The sequence below is a fragment of the Meriones unguiculatus genome, chromosome 11, assembly GCF_030254825.1.
Source record: "Meriones unguiculatus strain TT.TT164.6M chromosome 11, Bangor_MerUng_6.1, whole genome shotgun sequence".
NCBI classification, from domain to species: domain Eukaryota; kingdom Metazoa; phylum Chordata; class Mammalia; order Rodentia; family Muridae; genus Meriones; species Meriones unguiculatus.
Window position 1 is genome coordinate 41,927,313 of NC_083359.1, and position 11,099 is coordinate 41,938,411.

Here is an 11,099-nt window from a genome sequence, read left to right on the forward strand (position 1 = left end):
TTAAACTTCAGCCATATCTCCAGGCTCCCAAAGCTAAGGATTTTCCCATAATTCCTCAATTATCTAGGGCCACATCACTGTAAGTACCTCAAGGCTGTAGGGACTTGAACCTGCCCAAAAACAATATTGCTGAGCTCCCAGGGGTTTGCAGCCAGGAAGCAGCCAAGCTCAGCTGCTACAGTGTAACCGGAGCGAGCTTTCAGGGGCTTGCAGTCGACACTTGCCCTTTTTAATTCAAGAAACTGTCGCAGTCCCAGTCCCTAGTGTGTTCTGGGTTTCAGTGTCCACCAAACAGCATACAGCAAAGGAAAAGCATCTGTGAAGACAAAACATAACCTTCCCCAGAGGGGAGACTTGGTTCTTGGTGACTGAATGGCCATTGCCACCATGCCAACAAGTCACTATGCGAATCCCTGTTTCCCGTGAATCATCTCATCCAAGACTCCCCTCTTGAGAGAGAACCTCTGTCAGGGGATCTGTCACCACATGCACTGTAGAGCTCCTGGGTAGCTTGTCTAGGTCCTGTAGTAAAAAAAGCACAGAACACAGGACATGATCCAAGCAGGAGAGAAAGCAAGCACCGAACCACCAGATCACATGCCAAGTGCAAAACGCTCATGCTCTCACAGAGGCGTTTCTAAGAAAAGCAAAAGTTTGTAAGGAAAATTCTGAACTAGAGTCACTCCCTACTTCCACGATGTATATAAAATGCCTGTCACACCTAAGACAAGGTCTATTTGGCCACTGCACACTAGCACTTTTCTTTTTTTTAATTTCTTTGCATGTGACAGGGCTTCATCTAAATTCAGGCTGCCCTCAGACTCATTATATAACTGAGGATGGTCCTGAACCTCCCGTCTCGCTGCCACCTCCTGAAACGCTGAGGCTACAAGTAGGAGCACCACACAGTGTTACAGATCAAACCCACGTATCGTGCACGGGAGATACAGACACTGCTAGCTGCGGTCTTTTTGATCACGCCGAGGGGCATTTGTGAGGGCGAAACTGTCTTCACAAAGACACAAAGACCTTATTTGCCTTTTCAGCATGGGTGTGTTTTCGCCACGCACGGCTCAAAGCACTCTTAACCACCCCACGCATGCTGAGGAAAGCAGCTTCACTCAAGAGTGTCCTTGATGGAGCAGTAAAAATTAATGGCTATCCCATCTCAGCCTTGAGAATGTGTCTTTTTAATAGTCTGTGTGATAAAATGGGAAACACACCCTCAGCACTATGTCACACACCAAGGTCCAAGGCTGTCAGGAGAGCCCCGTGCAGCTAAACTGGTGGCCTTTCTCCATCAGCTGCACTGGACCTGAAGACAAACCAGTGCTGACTGCTGGCCTGTGCCAGACACTGTAACGTCAGCATCTGCCCAGCGTCTGTAGACAGACTGTCCTGATGTAAGCCCTGAGAATATCTACATAATTGGAAGATTTGGCATGACTGATGATGTGCGTGGTACGACAAACGACCAACGCATGTTGCTATAAAGTCAAACCTGTCGAGAAAATTCACTTAAAAACCCAGTGAAACTTTCTGTGACAGCAAGAAAGTGAGAGCAAGGCCTTGGCGCCCATGTTATCGCGAAACTTGAAGAAACTCCTGTTTGTTAGTGCTGGCATGAAGTCAAAGAAAAATACCCACAGTGATCTCAATAAAATGCTCCTTCACTTCCCAAGGACTCATCTGCATACAGACAGAAGCGTCCTTCACTCCAGGGACAGACTGCGCACCGAGGCAGTTAAGGCAAATGCAGCTGACACACTCAAAAAAGGCTAACGTGGCGGGTTTCCACCATAGCGAGCCTGTAATTTTAAATTAACTTTTGATTAGCACAAACACTAAACAGGCATGCAAAACAGACTTCCTCTTCTCACCAACATTTTATGTCTGAAAAGTTAGATTTTATATTTGTTTTTATTTTCATTAAAATGTTGTTTAGCCGGGCAGTGGTGACACACACCTTTAGTTCCAGCACTCAGCGGCGCAGAGGCGGGCAGATCCCTGTAAGTTCAAGGCCAGCCTGTTCTACAGAGTAAGTTCCAGGACAGCCGAGACTTCACAGAGAAACCCTGTCTCGGAAATAAAAATGTTGTTTGTAGTAATGTGATGGTTTATTATTTTGAGATGAATTTAAAATAGATGCTTAAATGTCTCTATTTTGGTTTCTAATACGGTAAAAGAAAAATCTACAGATAAACAGTGACCTCAATAATTTAGGAGTGTAAAAGGCCCCTGAGAGCAAACACTCTGAGCTAACGGCTCGTAGAAAGCCTCCTATGCCTGATAAGACCAGGCCGCGGATGTCAGGCTACCTAGGCCCCACAGTCTGCAGCCGCTGCTCATGCCCCCATTGCTACTGCCAGCATGAAGGAGAAAGCTGACGTTCTCCTCTCCTCCAGGGGGCTGAGCCTCTCCACTCCACTCAGCACACAGGGCACCGGACACTCTAGGAGCACAACACGAGTGAATGCTACAGTAAACACCCTGGCTTCCAAAGGCAGGACAGTCAAGTACAGCTCCCTTCCCGGACTCCGAGTCAAGCTGAGGCAGGGGTTGGCCTGTCGGGCACAGTGCTCCATGTTCATCGGTAGGACGTTATCTCAGCTCTTCCTTGGGCCCCCGGCCCATCCCTCCTTCTGTGCAGTCAGGCACCACTACCTAGGACGAGGACTCCCCGAGCTGCTCAGTGCCTTCCCTTTGTTTCCGGGCAACTGGTGGGCCCCACATCTACAGCTCACTTATAAATTCCTTCCCACTTCAGAACACACACCCTGTATAAAATCCCCGTGGCGCCAGATGCCGTTAGGAAGGTCCTAAGCATCTCCAACGCAGACTGCGAGAGCATGCCAGAGCCGGGCAGTGCCATTCAGTCCCCCTCTTTTGTGGCCAACAGCTTCTTGTCACCACCAAAAGAGTAGACGTGTAACGATAAATGATGACTGGCCAGACAAGTACACAAAATCCCAGCAGAAACACCAAAACCATGATCACCACCCAACAGGCTTTCGTCCACAATGTACGCGCCCTAGAAAAGCCAGTGTGGCTTTCTTTTTCCAAGGTTAAGTAGGCAGGCGATACTGGCCGGTCAGCAGAAACACGGTTATGATGAAGCGTATTTTTTAGGTTTTCACTTTTTTAGTAATTCCACCCACAAAAACTACCTTCTTTTCTTCTGCCTTCCACCAGGAATTCAGCAAACCTCATTCTTAATTTCCTTTGCCAAAATTTAATTCACTCGAAAGCTTATCTTGAGAATTAACAGCTGTGTGCAACTTACTTGAAGCCATGTAATTTGGCCCCAAAGGGTTTGAAAAGGTTGTTGCAAGCATGACAGCACATGCTTGTAATCCTAGCACTTGAGAGATGGAGGCAGGAGGACCACAAGTTTGAGGCTACCCTGGGTTGTGAGTTCAAGGAAAGCCTAGACCACATAGCAAAACAAACAGCATTCACAGGGCTGCTGTCTCCTCTGGCAGCTATGGGGCCACATTTTCTGCTCATCGAAGCCACTCGCTTCCTGGGAGGCTAAGTCTCAGTGTGTATGAGAGAACCTACCCAGAATGGAGGTGAAGGCTCGGAGTTTCTCTCCCAGGGCTCCACAGCCTAGGTTTTGGCTGGGGAGGATGTCTAACTAACTGCAGTGGCAGCCGTGAGTTCTTTCTGCAAAGATTAAGCCATCCACGTGGGAGGGGAAGGCAGCTGGAGGCACTTTCTGAGTTTCACTTTCTGCCCCTAGAACTCTGTCTGCATCTACCACAGGAAAAACCAACAGTCTGGATAAGTGGCCTCACTCTTCGGTAGCAGCACACAGACCAGCCAGGACCCTCCAGCTTTGAGCGTTATCTCAGCCTACAGCAGGACCACTCTTCCTGTAGCTCAAATTTAGATAGTCCTCCTTAGTTTTACAATTGCTGTTACTCTGTGGATTATTTCCAAAATCTTGGGTTTCTCTATTAACTCCACTAGTGAAACTCCCCTGTTTGAGACTAAAAAGCCAAGTATTCATTCAAAACCCAGGCTCTGTGTGATTAAAAACAGGACTCTTTATCTATTTTGTACCCTGATGTAGCCCAAGAACCTAGAACTGGGCACAACACAGAATTGTGACAAAAGGGTAAATTCTGAGGGAGTCAAGATTTCCAGACCTATTCACATTCTTCAGCCAGATCCCTCGTCCTCCGTTCTCACCACACTGCAATGGTACCTCAACCCCTCCTCACTCCAGACAATCTCCAGGCCACTTACAGAAACGTAAAAGGCTCTCTCCCCTTCGAACCATGAAACCCCCATGCCCATCGCCTCTGATTAAGCCTGGCTTGGAGTCCCATCCAGTTAACACTGCTCACACCTGCCCCTCATCTCCACTGACTCTGCAGTCACCTCAGGCCACCTCCCCCTCACCTAGGATCTGCTCAAACAGCACGTTCATCTCCAGGCTCACGCCCTTCCAGGCTACAATCCCTAGAACTGAAAAGGTGAGCTTTCAATTCAGATCACCTGGCCTTTTACATAAGCCCCAACAGGGGATCCTTCCTACCTTTGAGAGTTTGGATCAAACCCAAACTCCTTAGATCACCCATTGCCTTCGCAGTCCCAATGGGTCCAACAGCCCAACCCACTGAGAAACATGAATGATAGCTTTGGCCCATGATATCTGGTCTGTACTTAGCCCTCTTCCTTTGCCCATCTGAAACCTACACTTGATCTCAGGATTCACTCAAGTATTTGCCTCTCTCTAAAATCTCCCAAACACACAGATACATTCTGCAACAACTCTGCCAGCCAGGAACTTGTCAAGGTCAGGACTGTCATGGGTCCATGCTTTTATTCATAATGTCAGACACACATAACAGTGTGTGTTATAATCAGGGAAAGGAAGAAAGGGGGAAGAGGACAAAGGGTAAACAGAGGGAGAAAATATGAATGTGAAGAAATAATGGATCATCATTCCACTCAGATTCCTTCGGCAGAAATATCCCTGACATGCTGTCACAATTCCAGGACATGGAAGAGGGCATGAGACAGGGGATAAGAAGTGAAGAAGGCTCAAGAGGTCTGGGAGCTGGGCAGACAGATGTTATTCTAGAGCCCTGCCAATGTGGTTTTCAAAATGAGCAGAGAAAAGAAAACCAGTCTTGAGAAAATGGTTCAAGGGGAGAATACTGAACTTAAAAATCAGCAATGTCTCATCTAAGCCTTCCATCTTTTCTCCTTTCCCTTCTTTTATTTCTTCCTTACCCTATCCATTTAAATTGTTTTATAGATGTATAATGTACATTTGTTTTAAGTTAATTTACCAAATTTACACTCTTTGAAACTTTTTTTTTAAACACACCAAACTCCTCTAGGGTTTCTTTTCATATTTTTCGTGAGGGGGTTTCTTTCAGACCCTGGATCCATAAGTGAAAAACAAAAGTCTCCAATAACTTAACAAACACTGGTATTTCCAAAAATTCAATGACTTCAGAACTTCCAAATATACCGAATAACTACACTTCTCTCTAGAGTACAGACGATACACCACACAAAGCACACTCACAAACTGCTCCCGCTGGCCCCTGACCCACGGCAGGTCTTTATGTACACTGCAGTGCAGTCCGGCACCAACACCTCGGCCTGCGCCACAAACGCCGCAACAACCAGTCCTAAAGATGCCAAAATGTCAAGGAGGGATTCTAGCCACCGATACCGTGAAGCCCGGAGCAGGCGCCACGCTTTTAACTGGAAAGATGCTTGTCATAGAGAGATCTTTCCAAAGAAACTCAAAGGGCCATCTGTGAGCTGGTCAACATCGACAGTTAACACTCCACAACCAAGGGAGTTCTCGGGTGAGCTTTTTCCTGCTGTGTCCATAAATTCTATAACAACTAGCAAAAACAGTAGGGAAACTCAGGGGAAAGAAAACCCACCTGGCCAGAGAACACATGAATACTCGACAAGGGATCTCAGATTACAAACATAAAGAGAAGCGCGCCCAAGTCCCAGCAGTGCTATCAAGGCAGAGGCCGCACTAGCACAGCTCAGCGCCCCCTTCCCCTGTCTCATTTAAACCATCACTTCTCTTCCACGGTTCCCTCTCCTGAGGCTTTTAATTGTGTAATTATGTGGCATTTGGGCACCACAAAACACAATACAGCTTTAATGTAGCTTTTTAAAATCAATGTTAATTCTCTATATACTCCTAAAATAAATGTTCTCTCAACCCTGAAGATTTATAAGCCAGGCACTGGTGCCGCACTCCTTTGATACCAGCGCTCAGGAGGCAGAGGCAGGTGGATGTCTGTGAGTTCAAGGCCAGCCTGGTCTACAGAGTGAGTTCTAAGACATCCAGGACAACACAGAGAAACACTGTCTCAAAAAACAAACAAACAAAAAAGATTTATAGTAAAACACAGAACTGTTTCATTGCAGGAAATGCAGCAGATTACTAAGGATCCTTGTTTTGGGTCCCATCTTATACACTCATTTTCCAGACCTCAAAAGACTTTTGTCCCATATAAAAATAAGAAAATAAAGTAAGATGTAGCCCAGCAAAAATTCCAAGAACAATAAGGACCTTACGGCTGAGGACAAGAAGATGCAAATCTGAGGGAGTGGGGGAGACAGAAGGACTTCAGGAGCTTGTGGAGTTCCGTGTTCTCAACTTTGGGTTGTAGAAAGCAAGACAGAGTAACAAAGCACTGAATGAAAGCTGAAAGACAAAAATGAAAACTTCAAGAAAGACAGGGGGAGGGAGGAAGGGAGGAGAATGGAGGGAAAGCGTGAGGGGATATGTGAGTGCACACGTGTGAGGGGTTGACTGATTCAGGCAAAGGCAGTGTGTACTGACAAGTACATATATGTCTAAGTCTCCAGGGTTCTACAGAACAAGGTCAGCTTCTACCCCTATTTTGACCACAAGCAAAGCAAGGCCTGGAGAAGAAAAAGGGCTTGAGGTTAACAGTCAAGGACAGGGAAACATCTACATGGGGTTTAAAGGCAATTTCTTCATGTGCTATAAAGTTCCAGCTTTCAAAGGACTCCGATACCCTCGCACTCACTGGGCTTCCCACCAGAATTTCAGAGACATCGACAGCCAACTGGCAGGGTGTGAGTTTTCTCCTTCCTTCTAAGGTCTCATCTAGGTCAGCACTGTCCCCGTGTCCCTGTCTGCAGTGTGACTAGGTTTGTAACATCTGACTCACTAGGGGAAAAAAAAAAAAAGGCACCCTGATTGATTCCCCCACAGTCAGGTGTTCAAAGACAGCCAACTGCCTCCAGACAGTGACACTGGAAAGAGGTTTTTGGTTGTTTTTTGGTTATTTTTTTTTTTCAATTATTGTTCTTTCCATTAGAGATAAACAGGACAGGGGAAGGAGGTGACAAAGAAATGCACATACCTTTCAACTGGTCAGCGACCACACTCTGGCCCAGGCGCTCAGTAACTCTCCCGTCCTCCATCTCATACCTGTCGTCTAAGTATTTCGCAGTAGCCTCGGATATGTGAACCTTGCCAGCCACTCCCAGCTGCTCCATGAGATTAGCCAGGTTCACATCATTGGACCACACGTCGAACTTAAACCTCCTCATGCCCAGGATACCACACAAGACGGTCCCCGTGTGAACCCCAACACGCATGTTCACCATCTCTTTCTTCTCCTGGCAGAACTGCTCGATGGCTTTTATCATGCCTAAGCCCATTTCAATGCAGCAGTAGGCATGGTCTGCCCGGGGCTCTGGACACCCGGCCACACAGTAATAACAGTCTCCCAGGGTGCTGATCTTCTCACACTTGGTCTCCTCACACAGCCGGTCAAAGCGTCCAAACAGATCATTGAGGAGACCTACCAAGGCGTGAGCGGATTTGTTGGCACTCATCTTGGTGAAGCCCACGATGTCTGCAAATAAAATACTGACTTCTTCAATCTGCTGCATCTTAAAGGGGCGGAATGCTATGGGTGCTTTCTGGATGGACGACTTCTTCTTCCTGTTCTTGGGACTGGAGGTGGCGTGCCTCTTGACAGAATTCTCGCTCTCCTCATCCCCTTGTCTCATTAAGTCATCAGCTATGATTCTTGGCATCACAGAGTGAATCATCCTCTCTTTGAGGGCTTTTTCCACTTCCAGGTCTTTGCCGTGCATAATGGATTGTCCGACCTTGAGGAAGGTGCTCCTGGACCTCACCTGAGACATGACAAACAGATGGATCCCGATGGCGTGAATGCACAGGTGGAGCAGGGCTCTGCTCAGCAGCTCCCAGTGGAGGGCCTCGGGTCCCGGGGAGGGGAAGCAGTCCTCATTTCGGAAATGATAGCCGAAGGTCTCAAAAAGGACAGAATAGGCCACCCCCAAGAACAAGCTCAGGTACAGAGGCAAGTGCATGACCGTGTAGAGCAAAAAGAGCACTTCAATGCACATGGAGAAGCTCCCCACTTGAGATAAGCAAGTGGCCGCCGCCGCCTTGGCTGTGAGAGTGCGATTGGAGCTGTCAACACGTCCTGACAGCGGTGTCCAGACTTGAAACTGCGCAGCCAGGGTCAGGGCGAACACCAGCAGGGTGAGGGCCATCGAGGTCCAGGCATAATGCCGGGCGTACAGCTTGGTGAAAGTAAACAGGAAAAAGCCCACACACACCACCAGGAAGCCCAGAGCCGGGACCACCATGACGATCACTTTGGATCTCATGTGGACAGCGAAATAGATGCTCCAGAGAAGGCAGGCGAAGCCCACATAGAAGAGCGCGTACCGGAAGCGGCGCTGGGTCTGAGGGAAGCAGCGCTCCAGGCAGGCCTCCTCCAGGTTCACGGAGTCGAATTTGGGGTCCCACCACCGGCTGGAGGCCCTCTCGAACAGCTGGGGCAGCTTCTTCTGCCTGCGCAGGCGACCCCCGCCGCCCACCCGCCGGGGAAGCCCGCCGGAGTCTCCCGAGCTGCTGCAGCTGGAGGAGATGCTGTACTTGCAGTGCTTCGGGTGGGTGTTGGAGGACAGCTGCTTGGGGTTGATCTTGACCCTGACGCTGTTGCTGTCTCCGCTCGAGTCGCAGCTCACCTCGGTGCTATGGTGATGCAGCAGCTGCTGGTGGGGTGAGGAAGCCATGTTGCTGAGCTCTCGGAAGCTTTCCCGGCCGGGTCAGGGGTACCTGCGGGCAAACCCAGCAGAATTAGAGCGGCCTCACTACACCCACTCCCGGAGGCCACGCGACCTGCGCTGGTCGCGAGTGCGAGCTCGGGCGAGCCGCTTGGGAAGGCATCATATGTCCACCAAAACTGTCCAGGAAGGCGAATAGAAGCGCCAAGGCGAGCGGGAGCCGCTCGGGCCGTACCTGGTGCTCCCGGGGCTCTGGCGCCGCGGCTGCGCTGAGTCTCCGGTCCCCGGCACGCTGCGCTGCGCTCCCCTCGGGCGCCGTCGCCCGCCGGTGGCCTCGGACTGCGCCTCCAACTGCGGCTCCAGAGGGAAGTTCAGACCTTGAGCGCTCGGGGCACCGGGAGCGGCTCTCGCCAAAACAACTCGGCCAGAGGCGAGCAGCGCTTCATCCTGCCGCAGCGGCGCCCGGTGCGTCAAAGCGCGCGGGTCGACCTGCGGCTCCTGCAGCGTCCCGTCCCTGAGCGCCGAGCGCCCGCGGGCTCCCCCGGCCCGCGCCCCCGCCGCCGGCTGCCGGAGCCCGGGGGCCGCCCGTCGGAGCCGCCGGTCTGGCAGGGCCTGCCGCCCGCAGCCCAGCGCGCCGCTCCCCCGCCCAGGGCCGAGCTCGGGGCACCGCGCGGGGCCCCTCCGCGGACGGCGCTGCGGGCTGCCGCAGAGCCCGATCCCGCGCCGCCGGCCGGTCCGCACGCCGGCCGTCCGCACGCCGCGCCCACGCCCCGGGGGCCCTACCCGCGCTACAGAGGCCGCTGCGGCTGCGCCCGCCGCCCGCCCTCCCGCAGCCGCTGCCTCATGTCGGAAGAGCCGCCGCCGCCGCCGCCGCCACCATCTCCGGCCCCCTCCCCCTCCCGCTGTCACTGACAGACGCGCGCCCGCGCCGCCCCTCTCCCCGCCGCAGCGCGCACGCGCGGCCCGCGCACGCCACCGCCGGCTCCAGGACGCGCGCACAGGCAGCGCGGCGCCCCGCCTAGGAGCGCGCGCCGGGCTCGGGGCTGCAGCGGGGCGGGGCGCGCGCGCGCTGGGCTCCGCCCTCCGCCCCGGGCCGCTCCGCGCCGGGCCGCCTGCTCCGGGCACCAGGCCTCCGCCTCCTTCTGAGGCCTTGGCCGCTTCGGGCTACATGCCCCGCAGCTGGGCCCCAGGTCCGCGCGGGAAGCATCTGAGCGCAGTTTACCGTTTTGGTACATCGAAGTTTTCTACCACAGGTTTGGCGCAGTTGGGAGCTCCCCTTCTGGCGGTAGAGCTGGGCCCTTCCGAACTTGCTCAGGGATGGAGACCATCACTGGCAGCCAAGACCGCCTGTGGTAGCCTCGAAAGTGGTGCGCCCCTGAGAACCACCTTTACAACTCCTAGGGAAGTTTATCTTCCCATCTCTGAAGCCCTCTCATCCTCCTCCTGAACAACTGTTACTTCCCTCTCCACAAGGGAAACTTCCAAAAAAGTCAGCTTCCGTGAACAAGTCCCGCACTGGGTCTGTGTAAACTCTGGCCCGAATAAACACTATCCCTGGTTGTGCCCCGTCCCTAAACAGTAGAGAGCTTTTCTGCCAACCACAGGGGACTGCCTCTTTGTTCCCTCCCACGCCTCCCAGGCGCATCCTAGGAGTCCACACTCACTGTGGAACTCGGAAATAGGGAAGTAAAATACGGACTGTCTATACAATGGAATATTATTGGACTATAAAAATTAATGAAGTTCACTTGCTACAACCTCTGAAACATTTGGGGTGAAAGAAGCCAAACAGAAAAGGCCACATGGTGTATGACTGTTGTAATGTGAAGTGCCCAAAACAAGCAAATCCGTAGAGAGAACACGGGTCATAGCTGCCAACGGTTGTACGAGGAACTGAATATTGACTAGCTGGGGTTTCCTTTGGGATGATGAAAAAGTCTGGACCTAACGGGAACACAAGGCCAGGAATTCCGTAGCGGTTACATGTTATGAATATACTAGCACATTTGAATTGCTTTAGTGATAAT

The 11,099-nt window shown here is 51.5% G+C and overlaps 1 protein-coding gene across 3 annotated transcripts in view; it reads right to left on the reverse strand.

Annotated features, from left to right (window-relative positions):
* Adcy9 (adenylate cyclase 9) overlaps positions 1-9,967 on the reverse strand; it is a 118,536-nt gene extending 108,569 nt beyond the window's left edge. For 2 of the 3 annotated variants that reach the window (XM_021632416.2, XM_021632414.2), the window contains exons 1-2: positions 9,308-9,960; positions 7,386-9,124 (exon numbers count right to left, since the gene is read on the reverse strand). In XM_021632416.2, the coding sequence (XP_021488091.1) occupies positions 7,386-9,081 (1,696 nt within the window). In that variant the 5' untranslated portion in view covers positions 9,082-9,124; positions 9,308-9,960. Of the gene's footprint in view, positions 1-7,385; positions 9,125-9,307 lie in introns of all 3 variants that reach the window. The other variant, XM_060364070.1, reaches the window with a different exon arrangement.
* Positions 9,968-11,099: the final 1,132 nt, after the last annotated feature.